Source organism: Vidua macroura, chromosome 1 (assembly GCF_024509145.1).
Source record: "Vidua macroura isolate BioBank_ID:100142 chromosome 1, ASM2450914v1, whole genome shotgun sequence".
Classification (NCBI taxonomy): Eukaryota; Metazoa; Chordata; class Aves; order Passeriformes; family Viduidae; genus Vidua; species Vidua macroura.
In genome coordinates, this window is record NC_071571.1 from 112,182,008 (window position 1) to 112,206,838 (window position 24,831).

The 24,831-nt window shown below is 38.8% G+C and overlaps 1 protein-coding gene across 1 annotated transcript in view; it reads right to left on the minus strand.

Moving 5' to 3' along the window:
* The window catches only part of LOC128804892 (ethanolaminephosphotransferase 1-like), a 53,245-nt gene that overhangs the window by 17,995 nt on the left and 10,419 nt on the right, over positions 1 to 24,831 (minus strand). The window contains exons 2-5 of the mRNA XM_053973199.1: positions 22,286 to 22,354; positions 16,954 to 17,062; positions 14,816 to 14,890; positions 7,875 to 8,143 (exon numbers count right to left, since the gene is read on the minus strand). Of these exons, the coding sequence (XP_053829174.1) occupies positions 7,875 to 8,143; positions 14,816 to 14,890; positions 16,954 to 17,062; positions 22,286 to 22,354 (522 nt within the window). The remainder of the gene's footprint in view (positions 1 to 7,874; positions 8,144 to 14,815; positions 14,891 to 16,953; positions 17,063 to 22,285; positions 22,355 to 24,831) is intronic.

Here is a 24,831-nt window from a genome sequence, read left to right on the forward strand (position 1 = left end):
TTTTTCTATGTTATGTATTTTCTCCATTTGAACTTCAACAAGCACATTCCTGGTCTTCTATTAAATTTTAACTCAAAGATACACTGAAAATCTCTTTGTTAATTACCAGTTTTTTTAAGATCTTCTATTAAATTTTAACTCAAAGATACACTGAAAATCTCTTTGTTAATTACCAGGTTTTTTAAGATCGCAGATTAAGAGCTAAATGCTGATGTCGCTTAAACTTCTATTACACACAGATAATGCTACATTTGGTTTCACTTACTTCTCTGTATCTGAAATCAAGATTCTTGCCCTGTCAGTACGTAGGTCTTTAAGAGGTTTTGCTTGGATTTTGCATTGTGGAAGTGGATGTTTGAATTGCCTCTTCAAGAATAAGCAGCACAACAGATCCACAGCAAGGAGCAGCAGGCACCAGGAGTGCCATTATGTCTTGGGCCACTGAAGACAGTGAGTCAAATTTTGGTCTTAGTGAAGGACATGTATAATGGGTTTTGCAATCCACTGCATCAGAGCTAACATTTGGCTTCCTGAAGAAATTGTATCATATTACCCATAAGACATGACGGATGGAATCCTGACCCCATCAAAGTTGATGGCAAAACTCCAACTGGCTTTGATGGAGCCTGAATTTACCCTCACACGTTGAATCCTGAACAGACTTTTTTGGCAAGTGATAAAAGAGGAACTTCAGTATTAACCATTATTACAGTCAGTACTTTTGGCAGAGCAGTCATGAGCATCACTGTCAGATGTCAGTGCATGTCTAGGAACAGGGGTGTGGATGCAGTGGGGTCTCACAGGGAATGCCCTGCCCTGGGATTTGGTGATGCAAGACTCCCAGGTCGAGATTGCCTCTTAACAGATGTAGCATACGGAAAAAAAACACTCCTTGGCTTCAAAATTTTGGTATATTGTTTTTTAAGGACTCGTCACTTTGACTACACTGAAGCAGTCTCCAGCTTTAGAAAGCAGACCTCCTTTAGAAAGCCTGAAGGATGAGAAAATGGCTGTGTCCCTTGATCTAACCTATGCTAGCAAAAAAATTGAAGATTGTCAACATTACTAGCAAAGCCTAAGCTGTATAAACCAGCTAGCAAATCAGCTGTATAAACTATTTTAAAGGCACTGCTGGTGAAAAAAAAAAAGTAAAGCAGTGCTCCTAAGTTCAACTGAATAATTTTACTTAAGAAAAGATGGCCAAGTTTTTTACTTATCTCTCTACCATCAGTCAGCTTTAGTACTTTTCAGATATAAATGTAGTCTCTAGCAAGTAAAAATAATTGCAGCCTTTTGTAAAATGAGAAGCCCAAATTAAATAACTGCATTTGGTTTGTGTGGCCAGTTTTTGGTAGCAGGGGGGCTACAAGGGTGGCTTCTGTGAGAAGCTGCTAGAAGCTTTTCCCATGTCCAGCAGAGCCAATGGCAGACGTCTCCAGGATTGGTCCACCACTGGCCAAGGCAGCACCAACCAGAAATGGTGACAATGCCTCTGGAGTAACACATTTTTAAAGGGAAAAAAAACCAAAAACAACAAAAAAAAACCAACTTACTGTGCAGTTGTAATTGCTGCCAGAGAAGAAAGGAGTAAGAATATGGGAGAGGAACAGCCCTGCACACACCAAGGTCAGTGGAGAAGAAGGAATAGGAGGTTCTCCAGGCACCAGAGCTGAGACTCCTCTGCAGCCTGTGGTGCAGCCCATGGTGATGCAGCTGTGCCCTGCAGCCCATGGACATCCAGGGGGATGCAGAGATGCACCTGTAAGTCCCCACACCAGAGCAGGTGGGTGCCTGAGAGGAAGCTGTGAACCTGCAGGAGGCCCATGCTGGAGCAGGCAGGGATCTGCAGACCCATGGAGGGAGGAGCAGGTTTCCAGGTAGGACTTGTGATCCTGTGGGGGACTCATACTGAAGAAGGCTGTGCCTGAATGACTGCACCCCATGGAAAGGTACCCATGGTGCAGCAGTTTATGAAGAACTGTAGCCCATGGGATGGACTCACATTGGAGAAGTTCACAAAGAACTGTCTCCCATAGGAGGAACTCACTCTGGAGCAGGGGGAGGACTCCTCTCCCTGAGCAGTAATAGAAACAACCTGTAATGAACTGACCATAACTTCTATTCCCTGTCTCCCTGTGCCAGTGGGGGAGTGGAAGTAGAACCCAGGAAGAAGGGAGAGGTTGGGGAGATGTGTTTTTAAGATCTGTCTTACTTCTCATTATCCTGCTTTGATTTTGATCCATAAGAAATTAAATTAATATCCCTGAGCTGAGTCTGTTTTGCCCATGATAGTAATTTGTGAGTGATCTTTCCCTGTCCTTCTATCAGCTCATGAGCCTTTCATTATATTTTCTCTCCCTGTCCAGTTGCAGAAGGGAGTGATAAAGCAGCTTTGGTGGGTGCCTGGCATCCACCCACCACAATAATACAAGTGAGAACTATATAGCAAGGTAATGTTGATGGGTACAATCATGGATTCCAACTCTCAGCAGCATCTGACCAGGAATATTTTTGGCTTTCCAAGACCTTCTCTATGAGGATGAGGAATACTTATGATGGAAAAGATATGGAAATACAAGGTGTTAATTTGTAAGCCCTTTGATATAGCCGACAGCAGGACAGGATTCTGAGCAGGGGCTCCCTATCTTGCCACAATTTTGTAAATAACAGCAATATAGTCACATTTGTTCCTGTGTAAAATCAGAATAATTCTTTGATGTGGCATTGGGAAAATTCTATATAAGGATAAGGCAGTATAACCCCTCAAAGTCTTCTACCTTCTAGCCTCTTACCTGTCCTCTAAAATTGTTGATATTTTAAAATAACCATCTCTTTCATGTCTTTTCACTATTTCAGGTGTAAGTTTTGTGACCACTATATTTTAGACTGTGTGTGTACATAATTTTTTTCTTACCATTGATTTACCATTTCTGTTTTACACACAGGCACATTTAGTATGCTGTGTGATATTCAACATGATGAAAAAAAATCAAGTATTTTGTCATCTTGTAAAAAAATGTGGATATGCTTTAAAATTCTTTATGATTCCACAAAAACCTGACATTAATTTTATTGTAATATTCAATTTCACTAGCATTAATTGCTCATGTGTTGAAATATTTTCCATTAACACAATGCTCAAAATAAACATCTAGGTAGAAAAGTAATTTAAAATACAAGGCTACTTCATTCTTCTGATAATAAATGTGACACTTGCCTAAAAGAGTAAGAATGATTTCCTACAAGCTATTTCAATAGGAGTTAGTTTTAATGTGATGTGCAATTTTTCCACTTTATTTTTTTCTCAGTTTCTTTTTCTTACTTTATTTTTTTCTCAGTTTCTTTTTCTTTCAATAAATAATTGAAGGTTGCAAATCTTATACTTTGAAAAATTTTACCTAAGAAGATGACTTTGCATTTAGACATTATAGACAAATAGTTAAAGGCACATGGAAGATTAATTAATCAAATTAATAAATAATTAATTATCAAGGGAATTGTAATCAAGTGGTTAAGAATGAAGCAGTCTGCTGCAGAAAAAGCCTGTGCACAGTAGGTTCTTCTGTTCAGATTTTACATGGATACACCATGGGGCTTCCCTCAGAGAACTGAGTATCGAGAGCAGTTTCCAGCCGTGTCTGGAGGCAGCTTGAAGCAGACACCATGGTCTGGCCAGCACTGCTTCCTCACTGCTATCACTTCTCTGACTTCAACATTTCCATTGTGCTCCAGCTTTGGAACTAAGTAATAATACTTTTTCTTCACAAGACAGGCTATGCTTTCCACAGACACTTCAAATTAGAAAAGCCCTGAAAGTGAATATCTTTTCAACTGGAATTAAATTGTGAATCCTGATCATGTGACCAAAGAACAATATATTTGCATCTTTATTTTGCTTTTTTAATAGGAAAGGGGTTTTGCCCCTCAGAGAAGGTAGAAATTTTTTCAAGATGTGATGTGCGCTTGCACTTGTTTGGGATTTCTCTGCCAGCTCCTGAAACACTTGCTGCAGTACATCCCTGGAAAAGGTCATATAGAACATATTTCAGCATGAGTTTTTTAAATAAGCTTGTCAAAAGAAAACCTGGTATATGGCACCCATGAAAGAAACCTTCCCCAGCTTTGATGGAACAGAAGGAGAAAAGGAAGTTCTGCAATGTTTCGGTTGCTAGGGGCATCTTGCACTTCCATTTATTGAGAGTTCCAAGGCAGGCAGAGGGTTCTCCCAGAAGCTCTAGGTGCTACTGTCCAAAGCCATCAGGCAGAAGCAGCTGGGAGAGCATCTTAGACTGAAACCCTGGGGCTCACGGTCCAAGCACCCATCCCTTCAGGAACAACTCTATCTATATGTGGGATTTCTGATCATCCTGTCCTTGCAGGGCAAGGGCTGGGCCAGAGAGAGCTGCCTGTTGCATTTGGGATTTTGCTGCTTGTGCTTCTTCTGAGCTTGCCCCTCTTGGCTGGGGAGAGGGAGAGGAAGGAGAGTGCAATTGTCTGGGTCACTGCAGCTCTCACACAGCTCTTCACTTTTAAAGTTTTAATTAAGAATATAAAGGGTATCTCCTGTTACGCTTAAGGCAGCACCAATGGAGCAGATGTATCATTACATCATATTAAGGAAAAAATAGTACTTTGTTCCCCTGCTATCAACTCAACTGCAGTGGCTTATGAAAAGCAACAGCAAGATTAGGCAAGTATTTCATTAGTAATATTAAATATTAGTAATATTTCATTAGTAATATTAAATTCTTCAGAAAGAAAACAGATTTTTTTAAAAACAAAAGAAGACAATGCCTGTGAAAATTAACATATGGCAAGAAGCCAGAAATTTTAATTTCTCAGGAAAGCTTTGTCTTTCTTTTATTTTTTTTTTCCTCCAAGAAACTTAATTTGCAGATATGAGCTTTCTTTGGTCTGTCTTGTAACAAAAATAAGTCTTCATTTTCAAGATGTTTCCAAAGGGATTTCTCACAGATCATAGCAGAGGTTTGTTTTTTAGCCTTTTCTTCAGACTTTTGGGGTTTCCAATAGGTGTGCTTACACAAAAGTGCATGAAAATTGTCTGGATGCTATGATACAGAGGCTCCTCTCCCTGCACCTTTTCCTGCTGCTCAGGAATCAGCACAGGATAGATAGATCCTTGTGCAGGAGGGAGGAGAGACAGGAATAGCTTTCCCTGCTGAATTTGCTGCCACCTTGATTCTGGATCCACAAACATAATGGTCCTCTGACCAAGCATCTCTCAGACACATTACAGCCATTTTTCAAGTTTACAAACCACAGCTTCCTGCAAATGATTGTCTGCTGTAATCAAAGCTAATTGGAGTGCCAATTACAGCCCAGCTAGCGTAATTGGGTTACCAGTTCTGATGAGTCATCAAGTCACAGAAAAACGTGATGTGCATAAGTCCCACAGATTTCTCTGTCTAAAACAAGGTATTTTTTCATGAGGAACAGCAGCTCTTTCTCTAGAACAGCTGAGGCAGAGCCTGTGAGCAGGCTGTGTTTATGTACAGCAGAGCTGACTCAGCAGCAGTGTCCTGGGAGCCACATGCCAGTTAAGTGCTCATTAAGATCATCAGTCCTCTATTTGCATGCTGACAGTAACTACTGCTTTTCTCGAGTTCTGTGGCAATAACAAAGCCCAAAGTTCCTGACTACCAACAAGTTTAAAAGCAGAAGCAGGGGACTAAGTGTCTGACATGCCAGTGCAACATTAAGTTGTAGGTGAAATTACTGAAGACAGGACAGAGAGGCACATTCCTGCAGCAATCCAGCAAGGAATGCCATAGAGGAAATACTGAACTAAACATTGTGAATCAGTCTGGAAGCAGCTAGTGAGTGCTTCCACACTCTCTGCTTCTAAATGTGACTCTGGGAATACCTGGCAGAGAAATAATGGGGGAAAAAAAAAAACAGCAAGGGAAACATTACCTTTCTTACTCATCATCAGCTATTTGCTATTGTCCCCAGTATCCTCTAAGTTACTGGAGATGAAGAGCTATCTTTAACAGTGCACATATAATATAAATTTGCTGAATGAGTTTACAAAACAAGAAAAAAAATCTAGGGGAATTAAGATCTTTTACTAGACTAGTCAGTAGAACTGGAAAAAAAAATGTACTTTCTGGTGTACATAATGGAAAAATACCACCTTGAGCTACAAAGCCTGCTTTCTTTTGTTCATAGGCAGTCACAACAGCTGTTTTGTTACCAATGGGAAAACTGACATACAGAGATTTCAATAGCACAGTCTTCTACCACTGCTGATGACTGTGCTAAAGAGCATCAAAAAATTCTCACATTTACAAGCTTATCACTTTGACTGTAACCAAGTCATCACAGAAGGCACTAAAAAGCAAGTGAGCAGGACAGCAGGTCAGCATCAGAGGAGAACAGGAAACAACACTTGTTAGCACCTTGCATCCCAGTTAATCAAAGCAGTTTACAAACTTTACTAATATTCAGCCTCACCACAAATCTGTCAGGCAGGGAAATATTACTACTGTTCTTTCCCAGAAGGGAAAACAGGGCCGCAGGCACAGGTCACTAACAGGCACTGACTGAGCTAACAGTACTGCTCTGCTAGTTGATACCCATTCCCAGATTTAACCAGTAATACAGTTTGGATGCTGCAGCGATCCAGCAGAGCTTTCGAAACATTCACATGTACAGTGATCATCTGAACAAGAAGTGAAATAGGCTTGAACACAGCTATTCCTCTCCTGCTGGAAGAACTTCACAGAGAAGCCTTACACAGACATGACTGAAACTTGCAAACCAGCTGGCTGCCTAATGTCTTAGTCCTGAGCCAACTTTTTCTCCCAAAACCTATTTTCTAGGGGACAACACAGATGCACCACAGCTGGACCACCATCTCTGAGTTGTTCTCACACCACTGGATTCTGATTATGTTTACAGCATTACATCTGCAGCCATTAATTTGAATACTGTATTTCTATTAAAACACATATTTGAGTATTTGTCAAACTTCTTTTCAATTATTTGGCTGTACCTTTCATCTCATGCCTGTAGCAGGAAGCTCAGAAGACTGACTGTGCTCTTCAGGCTGCAAGACCTTGGCTATCTGAGACCCAGTTAAGCCAGCCCACAGAAAGCCCAGTGCTGGGCCCTTGGAATTGCACTTAGCTTGTTAATACTGCTACTCATCTGTGCACTGAGGACACCATTCACTCTGGTGCCCTGGGCATGTTTTCTGAAGATGTCCACAGGGCTGAAAACCAGACAAGAACTCAGCTGGTGCTTACTGTGGGCTGATAAGTAATTCACCTTACTGAATGCCTATGACTTTTTGGCATCCATGATGACTGACTTATTTTTCAAAGGCAGAACTCACTTGACAACAGTTACTGCTCTCTGTATAGGTCCAATGCTATTTCCACTACCACATTTGTTATAAAATGGAGTAGAATTGAGAAGGTCTGGTAGCGTATAACTGTGTAATTACTGTTAATAGATACTACTTGGACTAACTCACATCGTGGCTCACAATCTGGTATTGGGGGGAAAATAGCTTGTGGCTTCAGATAGCGCAGTAATTTTTGTTAATACCACAAATCAAATGCAGTTAAATTACATTCTCATGGGCACTGTCTGGCTGCTAGGCTTGCTGCAAGCCTTTTTTCTCCTGCACAGCAATGAATCTCTGATGCTGACAATTTGCTCAAGAGCAGCCCTTTATTGCAAATGCAGAAAATATTTCTGAATTACTTATAGGGTTTTGCAATTTCACATATTTCAATATCTCAGCCAAATATATTCGCCTTGAACTCTATTTTTCTATTGCTTTAATATTATGAAAACAATTACATAGTTAAAAAACCAAAACCAAAACAGGGATGATAAATACTTACCACTTGGCTTATATCATATCCCCAAGGAAGAAAAAGAACTCCTGTGTTATATTTCTCCCAGTGTGAACACATGAAGTTAAACAAGACAATGCTTAAATATATATACATTGTATATACAGAAACTCCAGTCTTCCCATTGTCACGGGAACAGACAGAAAAAAAAGAAAGCACAAAAATGGAGGTAGCCCAGCTATCCAGCCCATGGTCAAATAGTTCTCCCAGAGGAGTACTGGACTGAGTCCTTCGAGCATGTTTCCCATCTATGGAGTCTAGAAGGATTGAGAAAGGAAAAGAAAGAATTAGAGCACAACGAAAGGAGTAGATTTCTTCACATACAATTCACTACTGCCATATATAACATACAGGAAAATTACACTGATGAGAGCAAATTGAAGCACAACAGCCCCCTCAATACCAACAGGTTAGAACTGCTCATAAAATAATTGCTCCAGATATCAAGATATCAATTTTTCTGTCCTTACATCAGCTCTGAAACAAAATGCCACCTTCCTCATGAATTTTAGAAAGACACTCATAATTACTTGCCCCCAGTGGTCTTGAAACATTTTTACATCAGTTCTGCAATTAGTTTCAAGTGCTGAAAAGTGTCCATAGGGCTTCTTGCCCATCCATAGGTGTCATGGACCCTCTGAGCCTTCAGACCTCTTGTGGGGTGGATTCACTAAGGCATTCAAGTTCCTTGATGCTCAGTACCTCAATGACTAACAGTTACATGGCAGCTTAAAGGAGCAAATTTCACAAAATTTATTTGTATTTGTGCCTACATATATTTTAAAGTATTTTTCAGTTTTCATACAGGAGTGTGTCCAGGTGGCCAAAAAGGCCAATGGCATCCTGGCCTCCATCAGAAATAGTGTGGCCAGCAGGACCAGGGCAGTGATTGTCCCCCTGTACTCAGCACTGGTGAGGTCACACCTTGAATCCTGTGTAGTGAGCTCTGGCCCTCACTACAAGAAGGACATTGAGGTGCTGGGGTGTGTCCAGAGAATGGCAACAGAGCTGGGAAGGGTCTGGAGCACAAGTCTTATGAGCACTATCTGAGAGAGCTGGGGTTGTTTAGCCTGGAGAAAAGGAAGCTCAGGAGTGACCTTATCACTCTCTACAACCATCTGAAAGGAGGTGAGTGAGATGGGGGCCAGTCTCTTCTCCCAGGTACAAGAAGAAACAGTCTGAGGTCACACCAGGGGAGGTTACATTGGACATTAGGAAAAATTTCTACACCAAGACCCTTGTCAAGCATTGGAACAGGCTGCTCAGGTAAGTGGTGGAGTCACCAGCGCTGAAGGTTTTTAAAAGATGTACAGATGTGGCACTTGGGGACATGGTTTAGTGGTGGACTTGGCATTGTTGGGTTAATGGTTGGACTTGATGACCTTAAAGGCCTCTTCCAACATGTACAATTATATTATTCTAAGAATGCATTATAGTTAAGGTGCATTATGTGTTGATCACTTTTAGTACTTGAGTGCTAGATATGATCCAGCACTGTACAGGACCTTACTCTGAGGATGCAGTTGGACAATATGGTTTGAGTTGATCTGATAGTTCACTGCTGTTGAACAGGGTGACCTGCAGCCTGTTCAGCTGGTGGAAATACAGCAAACATGTTTTCTTCTGGGTCACTGAATTGGTACTGTGAATAGTACAAAATGCAAGGGAGATGGCACAAGGGAGGGATGGTGAACACAGGCAGGAGAAATGTAGTCTAGCAGCTGTAACATTTCCTAGTTGTAATGTCAAACCATACCCTTAGTCTCTTGTCTGAGACTGTGCAGGTGAAAAACAGAACGATTTGCCTCTTAAAGTTAAGTGTAAACATGCAGGATGAACCTGTTAGGAAAAAGTACACAGAACAAACCCTACAGATTACTTGGTTTTATCTTGAATCTCAAAATAAAATGGAGATGCTTTTCTTTGTGATATTACTTGGAAGGTTCTATAGCTAACAATTATTAGCTATTGATAGCATTAATAACCCAAAACTGACTAGGAACACAACTCAGCAGAGACCAAAGATGCCACAGCTGCTGTAGATCATATACTACTTATTTCCCTGGATTATTTGGCAGTACTGTGAGTTTTGTTTAATGTAAATATACTTCAGGGACCCAAACCAGGAAAAGATGGGATTTCATTTTGTACAGATTTTAGACTATATCTCTATTGTAATATCTAAACAGCTGTGATATATCCTCTGCTCAAACACAAATCTCTTGAGACAGTTCTCAGAACTCTAAAACTTAAATATCTCATAGAGGATTTCAAATATAGCTTGCCTGCTTCTAGAGACTCATTCTCTCTCTATTAACATTTCCACTGAATTTTCAACATCTTACTGAAATGTGCAGAAAGAAAACTGTAGCAGCTTGAGGTTACTTGAAAGGCATTGCAATAAAATTAGAAATGAGAAATTCTTCCATCCATTAATATCTCTGAAACTTAAAATATGTACCTCACAGTGAAAAGTGGTTTTCATTTTGGAAGAACTTGGTTTTTCTAAAAAGAAACTTATAATATTGTCCTAAAATACAGTGGTTCTAATTATAATGGTCATGGAAAAAAACACAGGAACTATATGACACATACATCAAACCGGATTTTGAGAAATCCTTAACCACATTTTCCATGTAGCTTCATTAGCTTTTTAAAAGACTGAAAATATTTTCTGGTTTAGGTTTCAGTTTGAAATCATTGATGCCAACAATGGTGTGTATTCATTAGTTAACATACACTGTCTCACACTTCCATTGCTTTAGAATTCTTATATTATGATTTTGTCTCACAAAAATTCATAAATACTCTGTTTTATAAAGTTTATATAACTTTTAAAGAGTAGAATACAAAGTAAAAGCAAAAAGCGCTCCATTTCATGGGAAGGAAATGATACCAAACCACCTTAAAAAAGCAGGAGGGATGGAGAGCAGCATGTTTGGGAATTTGGAGAGAGTAACTGTGTCATTAAAATAAGCTGAGAAAGATTACAGTTGCATATTTAGTTAGTTATTATGGTTCTTTGCAGTCTTCCAGAGGGAAAACTTTGGCCATGCAAAATTAAATCTCCGACTAAATATTTCATGAAGTGGCTTGGACAGCAGACATAAAAATCTACATATATATTAGTTAATTATAGCTTTGACTGTCAACACCATATTCCTTGTCTTCCAAGTATTAGGAACTACAAGCTTCACTGGCAGAAACCATCTACATTCTAAATCTCAGAAGCTGAACTTCCCATGAGCCTTCTGGGGTGCCATACACTAACAGTTCCAATATGTAATTCCAATTTATGAAGCAATAGTCACTTCATTAAATTCCATACAATGACATAAAAAATGGTTTTCACAAAAAAAAACCACTGCTTCTGAGTACAGAGAGCTGCTAGAGAAATCTGAGTAGTAGTCACCTTCAAGATATTATTGTCCCATTGCTTTTTATGGTACAAATACAAAGAAATTCTGGATAAAAAATATTTTGGCACAATCTCACCAACTGAATAAAAATGCCAAGGTATGTAGAATGCAGAGAGATACATCTGCTCCAGGGGATACTCCAGGTGAATCAAGATGGCTCTATGTGCATTGGTCTGATTCCAAAAGTGGTCAGCCCCTCTGCAGCACTGCAGCCTACATGTATAGCACATCTGTATATAGCCTGAGGATCTCAAATATGGCACACAAATATATGGCTACACTGCAGTGGCCTTACCAGAAACAGGTAAACCCTCCAAAGAGAGGGTACATTTAGAATGAAAGAATAGACTCATTAAGGTTGAAAAAGACCTCCAAGATCATTGAGTTCAATCTCTGACTGAACACCACCATGTCAACTAAACCATAATGCTAAGTGCCATGTCCAGTAGTTTCTTGAACACTTTCCAGGGATGGTGAATCCACCACCTTCCTGGGCAGCCCATTCCAAGACTTAACCACCCTTTAAGAGAAAAATTTCTTCCTGATGTCACACAGGAGCCACCCCTGACACAGCTTGAGGTTATTTCCTCTTGTCCTGTTGATTGTTGTCTGGGAGAAGAGACTGACCCCCAACTCGCTCCTTTCAGGTGGTTGTAGAGAGCAATAAGGTCATCCTTGAGCCTTCTTTTCTCCAGACTTAACATCCTCACCTCCTTCAGCTGCTGAAGCAGATTTGTGCTCCAGACCCTTCACCAGCTCTGTTGCCCTTCTCTGGACACACCCCAGCACCTCAATATCCTTCTTCTGGTGAAGGGCCCAGAACTGAACACAGGATTCGAAGTGAGGCCTGACTGATGCTGAGCACAGAGAGATGATCACTGCCCTGATCCTGCTACCCACACTTTTTCTTATACAGGCCAGGATGCCACTGGAGTTTTTGGCCACCTGGGCACACACTGGCTCAATGTTAGCCACTGTCAACCAGCACCCTCAGGTCCTCTTCCACTGAGTCACTTTCCAGCCACTCTTCCCCTCAGGCTGTGGCACAGGACCCAGCACCTGGCCTTGTTGAACCTCACACCACTGGCCTCAGCCCATTGATCCAGCCTATCGAGATGCCCATGCAGAGCCTTCCTGCCCTCCAGCAGATCAACACTCCCACCCAACTTGCTGTCATCTGCAAACTCACTGAGGGAGCACTCAATCCCCTCGTCCAAATTATTGATAAGGATATTAAACAGGTCTGATACCCTGGCTGTCCTGCATGTGCTAAAGATGATCTCTTCCATAACCTTTCCAGACACTGAGGTCAGACTGACAGGCCTGTAGTTCCCCAGATCCTCCTTCCAACCCTTCTTGCAGGTGGGCATCACATCACACTGCCCACTCTCCAGTTCTCTGCGTCCCCCCTGGTTGACCAGGACTGGTGACAAATGCTGGTGAGCGGCCTGGCTCTTCTGCTGGCTCCCTGGTGTGGATCCCATCCAGCCCCACAGACTGGTGAGTGTCAGCTGGCACAGCAGGGCACTGCTGCTCCCCCCTGCATTACTGCAGGGCACTGGCTGCTCCCTCCTGCATTACTGCAGGGCACTGCTGCTCCCTCCTGCATTACTGCAGGGCACTGGCTGCTCCCTCCTGCATTACTGCAGGGCACTGCTGCTCCCCCCTGCATTACTGCAGGGCACTGCTGCTCCCTGCTGCATTACAGCAGGGCACTGGCTGCTCCCCCCTGCATTACTGCAGGGCACTGGCTGCTCCCTGCTGCATTACTGCAGGGCACTGGCTGCTCCCTGCTGCATTACAGGGGCTCTGTTCTGCTCCCTGTCCCTGCCCACCAGCTCAGCAGGTGGCTGCCTTGAGGATATCGGATCTTCTTGCTGAAGACTGAGGCAAAGAAGGCATCAAGTACCTCAGCCTTTTCCACATCTTTGGTCACAATGTTCCCCTCCACATCCAATAAAGGATGGAGATTTTCCTTGGCCCTCTTCTTGTTGTTAATGTATTTATAAAACCACTTTGTATTATCTTTCACAGTGGTGACAACACGGAGTTCTAGCTGAGATTTCACCAATCCAATTTTCTGTCTACAAGACCTGATGACATCCTTGTACTCTTCTTGATTGTCTGCCCCTATTTCCCAAGGTTATGAACTCTTTTTTTCCTCCCCAGGTTCCAGTGAAAGCTCCCTGTTCAGCCAGGCCAGTGTTCTTCCCTGATGGCTCATCCTTCAGCACCTATGATAGCCTGCTCCTGTGCCTATAAGATTTCTTTCTTTAAATGTATCCAGGTTTTTTTGGCCCTTATTACACAGAACCATGCAGTCTTTTAAATATACTACTTTTAGTATCCCCAAAAAATAACTCTGTTGCACCATGTTGTGGAAAGTCTAGTTAGGAACAAGAGAGCTTTGGAAGAGAAAGTAAAAAAGCCACACTAACATGGATCTCACTCCCAGGTCAGCATCATTTCAGGTCTGTCTTCACACCACTGCACAGCAAGGTGCAACGTACCTAAAAATACACTCATGGCACAGTATAAAGTAGTAAAAATTGAATTTGAAAGTGAGGTGTAGGTGTTATGGGAGAAAAACAGCAAGATGAAAGAAAAAAATATATATTTATTTCTGTAAGAAGCTCAGGCCTGTCATCACCATCTCTCCTGACACACTCCTTAAGCACTGAAGTGCCTAACAATTTCCTTTTTTCTGCTTTGTCCTTTATTTTTCCTGTCTTTGAAAGCACCCTCTGCTAATTCTGGTGTCTGAGCGTCTCAGAATGTCATCATAAAGGAACAAAGATTTTTATGAAACCAACCAGCAGTGACTCTCCTATGAAGAAGGATGAGAGAGTTGGGGTTGTTCAGCCTGGAGAAGAGAAAGCTCCAGGGAGTCCTTAGAGCAGCCTTCCTGTACCTAAAGGGGCTACAGGAGAGCTGGAGAGGGACTTTTGTCAAGGGCATGTAGGGATAGGACAAGGGGGAATGGGTTCACAGAAGGAACGTAGGTTTAGGTTAGGTATTAGCAAGAAAATCTTTACTGTGAGGATGGTGAGGTACTGGATTGTGTTGTCTGGAGAAGCTGGGAATGTTCCATCCCTGGATGTGTTCAAGGCCAGATTGGATGGGACTCTGAGCAACCTGATCTTGTGGAAGGTGTCCCTGCCCATAGCAGGGGGATTGGAACCAGACTGCTGCTATATAATGATTTCCATTGTTCCTCTAAAATAATTTGAACTTTCAAGAGGGATAACAGTTACTGTAATAGAACCTCTAATATATTACTTAATATGCTGTTTCAGGTTTAAGTCTTACAAATTTTTATTTTTTTTGTGTGTTGTGGTTTCAGGGGTTTTTGTTTGTTTGTTTGTTTGTTTGTTTAATCTAAGAGAACTGTTTTGGAAAGAGATCAGTAATTTATCCACAATGCCTCTTTATCTCAGAATCATCACTAGTGAATTTGAAGATAAAATTACATGAAAATGCAGACATGCAAATTATTTCACTGTACATTACCTAAAGCATAAGCACAAAAGGTGGTAAATGCACTGAACAGCCACACCCAGGTGGGAACAAGTCCAGGACTGGTACCTGAAAAAAAATGGGGTAGTGAGTCAGTGTAACAGGGGTTAACATCAAAGAAATCCACCAAGATATGTATGTACATACAAACTAGCTGCCACTGATTAACACACTGCATCAAACAGATTGAAATATTGAGTCTGACCTTCAGGCATTGGTGAGCTCTATCAAAGAAGCACGGAGCAGGCTTGAATGTGTTTTCACCATAAAGGACAAAAGGTAATAGAGAGGTTTTTTCATCCTGAGATTACTCTGGTATTGCACAAAACAATGATAGCAACTAAGCAAAAATATTCACAGGTCATGGGAAGACTATCCTTTGAAAAATTAGTTATTGTTCATGTAATATATAGAAAAAAAAGAAGTTTTCAAGCATTATTATCAGTACCAGTCTGGGGTTTGTGTAGTACTCTTACCACAGAGATCTGAACAGGAAGTTTTTGTCCTTAGGCTAGCAGAAATATTAGCACCTTTTTTTTTTTTTTCAGTGAGAAGAAGGAAAGGATGGTTGAATTGGACAGAGACCCAAGTTCTGTTCTTGCTCTGCTGATAGCACTAATCCAAGGTTATTGTTGCTCTTTTAAAGAAATCGATCCTTTTTCCAAAGAGACTTCTATTTAACTTAAACATCACCCAATACTACATCAACACTAAACAACTGTAAATGCAAAGTCCTCTCAGGTTTTGCCATTTGGCACCAAACACAGGTGTGTCCTTGCCTGAATTGATGCCAGGAGATGCCAGCACCTAAAGCAGTGCCCTGACTACCTTTCTCTCAGTGCCTCATCTTGCCATTCTGAAAGAAAAGATCACAATTCCTGACTCCTAGCTGCAAATCTGCAAACTGTACCATGAAAACCAACTGTGCAGGAAATTAAGTTTTTTTATTTCTGATTCAAGATATAGGATTGATATATGATACTCCAAAAGCCCTTTAAGTTGTATGAAAGTTTTCCATCACCTGAGAAATGATGGGGACTGTTCTCATGTGGACTCGGGAAGAGCTTGCAAACTACACATACAGATCTCAACTCTAACAGACTTAATCACCATTTCAAATGTCTTCAATTCCATGTATATCTACTGAGAACGTGCCAAGATAACATCATCCCATTAAAAAGATCTGTTCCGGATGTTCTTTTATTACAGGGCTGAGTAAATATCATCTGCATTGATAAAAAAGCACCCGGTGTTCAAGAATGAGGTCAGACAACTGTATAACAAGCTGGTCCTGAAAATGTAACTTTTGAACCAAAACTGCTAACAAGTATCCCTGCCTCTAGAATTGCTATGATAAATGTACAACAACCCACACCAAAGGGTACCTCCTGAAGCTAACCACAGGCATAACAAAATAAAGACAGCTAAATGTAGTTGTTTCAGGAAATAAAAGTGTTATCTTCACTGAATTGTCTAGTTTAAGGAAAATTAAATACTTTTATCTATATATATTTTACATACTAATCACCTGGAAGATTCTTACTACCTTCTGTGGGCTTCAACAGCTGGTCTGAGAAGTCCAAACCAAACATGCCCTACACTCAGGAGCAATTAGATCAAAAAAATTCTGACTTGGTCTTCAATGAGGAGCAAACATGGACGTGGACTTTGAAAGTCATAATTTGAAAAGACATTTATTTAGAAACTATGTTTTTGTCTAGAAGCAGTCTCGAATAGGGGATGTGAATATGTGGAGAAATGAAAGGGAAGTTAACTCCTTCAGGCACCAGTTTAGATATTAGGAAATGTGAAATCAATGAAAATGTTATGAAGAATATTCAAGTGGATTTTGGCTCTGTATTTAAACCCTGGAATAAACTTTAAATATAATGAGATCTTCCCAGAGACTTCAAGCAGCATAAGCTGAAACCCATTTTAGGGATAAAATTAAATAAGATTTTTCAATAAAATTATCTAAATTTATAATGCTATGTGTGAGGTAGAGTCTCCTATCCTATAGGAGCCTTATTAAAGGAATAAGTGGAAGATTTAAGTGTCTGATACCTCCCTGCAACATTCAGAAGTATAAGCAGTTCAGTAGTTCTGAAAAATTACAACATGAACATATTTACCTGAGGCAGTGTAGTCCCAGTCATAAAAAGATATTAGAAAATAATTAAATAAAATCATGACAAATCCAGAGAACGTTAACAGGTTGGGAGCAATCCACAAAGGCACTATCTGTTAAAAAATGAAAGGAAGAAAAAAGAGAAAAAATATATTTCAAATTGTTCATCTTATTTTAATAAAATATTTTATATCAGGAAAGAAGCTTTTATATGACATCAGCAATGTTCAGATTTGTATATATTTCCCCATTTAACTGGGAAATTTATTTTCAAATGCAATCTTTTGCCTGATTTCTGTGGCTGCAGTAAGAATGATATTTTTAAAACGTTGTACTCCCTTTAAAATGTTGTACATTGTCCTCATTTACCCAGCTTCCAAGGAAAGCCTTTTGTGAACAGCTGTATCAGAACTGAAAGAAGACTACAGCACCCCAGTGTGGTAATTCAGCATCCACGTGGCAGGTTCTTTAAGCATTGTATTCCCACTCTATAACAAGGGAAGTCCTTCTTTCAAAGTATGTGAATAATTTCTTATTCAAAACATCAACTAAATCAGATCCTGAGTGCATTACACTTTTAGATTCAGAATATCTCCCCATTACAAGCATCTCCCTACTCTCTGGATAGTAACTTTCTGACAGGGTCTCACTCTTTATTCATCAATTATTAACACTCCATTAATTCATTTTACTTTGGAGGGTGCTGAAAAGGACTCTCTGCCTTCACCTAAACCTCTTTGTCCCAGTAACCATTTTCAGGCATTAGTTCCCTGTGGCTTTAAGGCGCTCCTTACACTGTAAAAGGAATCCCTTTTGAAAATACTTTTCCCAAGTAATACAGTTTCTCCAGAATATTTTTTGCAATAGCCTACACAGCTTTCTACATGATTTTTAGACAGAACATATTTGCAGAAGTACTAAGTATCAACCATTATCATCACTCAAACATATTATCAATATATTTAAAACACAAAAATACTGGAGGCTTATCATTAAATTATTTGGAATGTCTAAGGACTCAAAATGTATATAAAGCACTTCAACACTATAAAATAGTACAAGAAAATTTTAAAGAAAATCAAGTCAAATAGTTCCTGATGCTAACAAGAATAGTATATTACAATATACTATAGAATATATAGTATACTATAACTATACTAACAATAGTTTTGAAATCAAATGTTTTGTTAATATTTCTGGACTAGCTAGCTGAACAGACAGATAAATACATATTAATTACTTCTATCCTACTACTACATTTACTTAAATTTACTTTTAAAATCTGAATGCTTTGAGTGATTAACTATCCTGACTAGATTATCTTTTTCAACTATAGAGCAATTTGTAATATTTAGGAGAAATTGTGAAACCGATGGTTTCGGTTGTGGTGTACAGATGGTGTACAGACTAAGTGTACACTTCCAAAAATCAGATTAGAGTTCCTGAACACTTTTCCATTATTTTTCTTAGATGTTTTCTGTAATAACATTGGGAAAACTATCTGATATTTGTTTTCCTTATCAGCAGGACTTTATCACAGATTTTAAAACACAATATGTCAGCTCTCATTGTATTTAAAATACACCACTGAATGCACACAGCAACTATTTTTAAAATGTTACATATCTATCATTCTGAGTGTTCAAAAGGGCAAATCTAAACCTCTAAGAAAAGGGACAGCAAATGTCCTCTGAAGTTCCTTTTGGAGAGTGTCTAAGGAGGAACCCTTCACTGCATGGTCTCCCTTTCTTACACTGACTGCATGCTCAGCATGGAGCAACAGCGGCACATCTCCCAGTTGTGCTACCTGAGGATGCAGAAGATGAATCCCCTGCTCAGGATTTATCTGGTGTCTCTGACCTTCCATGAAATAAGAAGCACAGACACTGAAAAAAAAAACTAGATTTGTCTCTTTTAATCTAAATCATAGATCAAAAGAATGCTTTGACACACTATGGATGAAATGTTTACGTGGATATACATGGATAAACTGACTGCTTTTTCCTGGATGACTCACAAGAATTGTTGACTATCAGATCAAGTGGGACACCACAAACTTCTGCTTTCTAATTAGGCTCATCATTCTGAACAGTCATAATGTCATTTTTAAGTTATTACAGGAAATAATTCATGCTTCCATGGTGTGAACATGAAGAAGTTATTTTAGCCCACTTTCTTGCTAACTGTGTATTTTAAGAAGGAAACTTTCAAAGGTTTTTCAATTTGTTATAGTTGCAATCCCTTTGGCTAACAGACACACCATGAAAAACAGTTACAGGAGTTCTGTCCTCAGGAAACAGACTCTCCTGCAGTTAAAACCTTAAGCAAGTTCTTTTGATCCTTACTGAACCTAATCTGTCTAGGTATTTGGAAATTATTCCAGTTGCAAAATCCCTTTTGTTATATTTAATGCTCGTTATCTTTTTAGTTGGCATTACACTACCATCACCCTATTTCATAATTAGAAAATCACAGGGTGTTCAAGATTAACTTCTTACACACCTTGGAAAAATAGAGCCTGAATTTATTAGTATGCTATAGAAGGATGAGCTGCAATCGTTATTGTCTAATTAACAGACAGTAAAGGTCTACTACATCAGTGTGCTACATGATTAATACAACTGGAGGTGCCATGGGGCAAATCACATCTGCTCTCTGGCAAAACCCTTGTTTGCTTGAACCTTTTAAAAAACTCTTAATTCCATGAAGTATTAACTGATTTCTGTTTTTCTGGGTCTAGCCATTCATTCTAAAAGCCTTAATACCAACAGCAAATGCTTTAATATAGGAACTATTTGGATAATAAATGGTAAAGTACACATTTATATAAAGATTTGTTCAAACTTCACTAGGTCACTTGAGACTACTAAAATGCTACTCTTGCCCAATTCTGCTGATAAAATCAAAGCTCATAAAGGCAACAGAGGGGAGTTTAATTGATTTCAGTGATACTGGCATACACCTGTGTATTCCAGTGGGATTTCCTCCTTTTCCTCTCATTGTCCAGCATCCCCACCAGAGATAAATGAACTGGGTTATGGCAATATGTTTTCAGCTCACAGATTTTTAATGTTAAGCTCGTCTTAATTTTTTATAACACAGGAAGTACATTTTACAATGAATGCTAACAACTTACAACATAGGAAACACATCTTCCAATGAATTCTGCATTGTGGAACACAGAGAAACTTGTGTTGCCATTAGGATTAAACAGGCATGTGAAAGGCAAGACCCAAATCTCAAACCATTGTTCTCATGAGTTGTTTTGGTTGTTTTTTTTTTTTTTTTGGCTCAGTGAATTTAAGGTTGCTATTTCTTAAACTCCTCTAGAATCTAGTAAAAATAGTCCATGTGGAATTTTTATTGTTACCAGTTTAGAAACTAAAAAATAATTAATTCATATCTGAGAATGGATGCATCAGGATGTCGAAACTGAGTGAAGGAACTTCTCCCAGTCATCAAGATGCACACTTGTACTGCCCAGTTTTGGATGAACATAGAAGATGCAAAACTTTCTTTAAAAATTCTTTAAGAATTATCCCAATTTCCCTATTACAATGCACTGTTCAGGAACAAAACCATTATAGCAACTTACATTCCTACTGATATTTTACAAACAAATATATTGTGGCCAATAATTTTGGTGCTCTTGCAGTTCTCATTTTTGTCTCTAGGAACAACATAGATTCTACTGCAATCTCAGTTACATAATGCTTTTCCCTCTGCAGCTGTCCACTGCCAGCTCCTCTGCAGGACTCTGATTCTACATGGCAGTATATTTAATGTTAGAATGACTACTTCTGCAAAAGGTGAGAGCAACATAATTTCCTTTTAAATCCTTGTGACACATCACTGAGAGGTATTTTGTAGCCCTCCTGCACCAGAAGGCAAAGTGGAACATTCACTGCTGTATCTTCAGGATTCAAACCAAACCAAATGGCACAGTACACACTGCACCCACTTCAGTCTTTGGTTCTGTACTCAGATTGTTGAAATAGGTTTTAAGTTCTTTGCTCTGGTTTGGGTTCTCCTCTGGCAAGAAGTGAACAAAATCATGCTCACCTAAAACTCCATGAGATTTTTAAAAATCTAAAGAGGTAATATTTTTTATAGGACCTACCACCCTAAGCTACATGGGAACATTCAATAATGTTGTTCTTTTTCTGGTAAAATGCTGCAACTATTAGGAGAACTTATCTGCAAAGGAAGTTTTGTATTGACAACACTCCCCCTTCAATCTGATAGCAGATGAATACTCAACCATCTCCTAAACCAAAGGGCAAGTGCACAATAAACCCTCTACTCATCTTCCATGCCAGAGTGTTGGAGGGGCTTTTCTGCCTCATTGTTTTCCTCAATATTATGATGGGAATAAAAACAAAGTCTCTGAACTGAATTACTGAAGTGAGTGTCACATTTTTTAATGTCCTTTTTTCTCATCCCATGTGCAGGTTGCTTTTTAATTCTTCAGTTGGGTCATATGAACATTTTCCATGAAATTACTTTGAGGTTATGAATTAGAGATTATGATTTTCCTGCCATATCAAGAATAAGCAGCACCTGAATTACAGAATGCAGATGGCAGATCCAACAACACTCTGACCACATACATCCTTTTTTTGTTTGTACAAAGGTTTCTTTTTAAGTCTGCTCCAATCTAAACATTTCCTGTAATTAGGCAGACGCAGAAGTCAGTGCTTCCTTGGAGATCAATAAAGTTCATATTTATTTGAGATACAGATTTTTTTTTTTTTTTTTTTTTGCCAACAGCAGCATAACAATTGTGAGTGGTTTATTTTTAAAAACTGCAGATTGCAATGCATTCAAGAGATGGCATCTTCCAATCGTTATGGTGATCATGGTAACCACTCTCATTTTCAGCTTCTGCAAGGAACGCCTGGCTGTCTCAAGCCAGTCCCCTCGGGAGAAAATGAGACAGAGCTTGCATAAAATCATATGCACAGCACAGAGAGAAAGCCATGCTGTTGTTAGGCAGCATATGCTGCACAAAAATAATCTGTACTAAGTAAAACCATCCATGTTTGCAAAGCTGTTTAATGAAAGATGTAATAATGAAAGATGCAGAAGAGAAATGGATTCCTTTTCTACAGCAATCAGAAGAAAAGAAACAAGCCCTTTCTTTCTAAAATAAAAAAAAATCTCAAAACAACATACTCACCTTAAACATGGCTATATATCCTGCATTTGTTTTCTTTTATCAGATGTCTTCATTTCAGCTTTACTGATCAATATGTATTTTTAAATGAAAATACACACTATATTTAAAACAAATTCTTACATTAACATGTTATGTTTTTATTAAATGAAATTCTTACCTTAATAATTTTATTCCAGATGGGCTGCATAATATACACAGATAAAGGATTTGTATCCACAGCACTGTACTGTGAGGAAAAAGCAAGCATGTTAAACAAAGCACTGAACAATGGCTGTTTTTCCATGACTACATATCCTGCAGCATCTAAGAGCACTCAGTGAGACTGGTGTAAATTTATTTTGTTCTGATTCGTACAAGTTTTATTTCATTTAAAAGCAGTGGCCTGGTTTACAATTACCTTGTTAGCAACTCCATGTATTAACACATAGGTTTAGGCTTGTGAAATGGCAAACAGTTCTGTAGCCACATTTTACTTTTAAATTCTTATTAATTTTACAACCCTATAAAATTCTGCATTTCTACCGTATTTTGGATTTAACACCTTTATTTCCACTACCAGAAATGCACAGTCTGAGCACCAATTCATTGCTAGTATGTAGGATAGATAGTGAATATGGAATGTGTTTGTAGGTGGAATATTATCTTGCAGAGATACACAGCTTTTGTCATAGTAACACAGTTGCATTTGCACTATGCTAATTCATGTAAGGCAATGTTATTATAAAAATAAGCTCTAAAATAGCGCAGTTCATTAGCACAATAAAATTTCTCTATTGGACAGATTTGAAAATACATGTGTTTTATAAATTCCATTAAGTACATATCTATATCTTTTGTAAACAAAATATTTCACAAATCTGAGGCCACCCTGAATTGCTGTTGTCTCCATTTTCCTCAGGGGACAGTATCAAGTTTTATCCTGTCTTGAGACTGCAGAACACAGAATAATCTTAGGAAGAACAATCTGAACCAGTAATAACTGGTAATAACTCAAACCCATGTATTTGAGCCCTGGCAGGTAGACATTGGAAGAAGTTATCCATCATTGGGGTGGTACACGTAATTATTTCAGAAATTCTTGGACTTTGAAAGTGCATATATGGCTTAACATTGCTAAGATGATGCATATGACTCACAAAGATTCAGATATATCTACATGTAGCACTGTCGAAACATCGTGTGCAGAAAATGGGAGTAAGATAAGGATAAGTAAGATAGGGAGGTGTTAGACCACAGTTTAACAAAGCTGTTCACTTGCAGAAGAGCTGATAACAAAGAGCCTCCTTTCGCATAACTTCAGCTAATATTTAATAGTCTCTCCATATATATAGTTAATTTATTAACCTCTCTTAGCCAACCACTCTTTGGAGGAGACTGCACTCTGGAAGTACCTGTTCCAAGTCATTAATTATTAAAGCAACTTAGGCACTTGTCTTAAACTTAAAGTAAGTAGACTTACTTTATCTACAAGTATCTTTATACTTGTAGATAAAGGTATCTACATATGAAATGCTTAGGCACTCTTCCATAAATTTCCTTTTTCTATCTGAATACAAAGCACATGTTTTAATTACCTTCTGGGTAAAACAAAGCATTCACATAGTAATTTTGTGTGTTGAAGTTTAAATCACAGATTAGAAACATAGCATCTAATAAAATTATTATAACACAGCTATTCACTGCAAATACATACTGACAAATATCAAAAAATCACCTATCAGTAACTGGTCAGACCAGACTGCCTAAATTTCCAGAGGGAATAAAATTTTCAGTTTAATGAACTGTACATCAGTACATCACGGATTTTAATTTTTCTGAAAATGCTGTAAGTGTTCACTCTGATGTGTCATTTTTTCTCTGCTGCTCTCACCCATATTACTTAATACACAACGCAATTTTGTCATCAACAGATTTTCCATCAGAATATGTATTAGAATTCTTAAATACATTACCTCAGGAAAAAAAATTAATTTGCAGGTAAAACTTACATTTTCATTATTCTGTATGTATTTGCAGGTCCAGATGCTGTATTTATCTTTCAAACACTGATTATTACAACTGTTTGGACTTTTGATAGTTCAGCTTGCAAGTGAATTACCAAAAATCTGTGGGCTTTGCTTACATTTATGCCAAAATTAACAATAATACCAAGCCATACCTATGCCAACAGACCAGTCAGCCAGTACTTAATTCACGTAAGAACTATGGAAATCTTCTGAAAATGAAGAAAATTCAAAGTATCCATTAGCACTCTTGAGGTTTTAGGGAATCAGGAGTCTGCTCAAAGTTTCACTGTGGCTACTGCTGATTTCCTTACCCCAGCTGGTATTCAAAGACTACGTGAAATATGGGACAATTTGCTGACCAGCAAATTCAATGAATTCAGCAATACCTGAATAAGAATGTGCAAAGGTCAAAATAAGTGAATTTTACCCTTGCTTCTACTTTGGTATTCTCTTTCTCCCCTCACCCCCAAGTCAAAGTCATGAATAAAATCAGAAAATGCCAGTTAAACAACAACAGTAAAATGAGGCTTTCTATCCAAAATATTCACTGGCTGTTCAGAACTACTGCTTTCTCTTAGAAGAAAAAAAAGGAAAATCAGTCTCATTTATTTGAAAATGTTTTCTTATAGAGAAAATATAAGAGACTATATAGATATTATATAATTTTTGTCTATTCTTTACTGGAAAATGTAAGAGA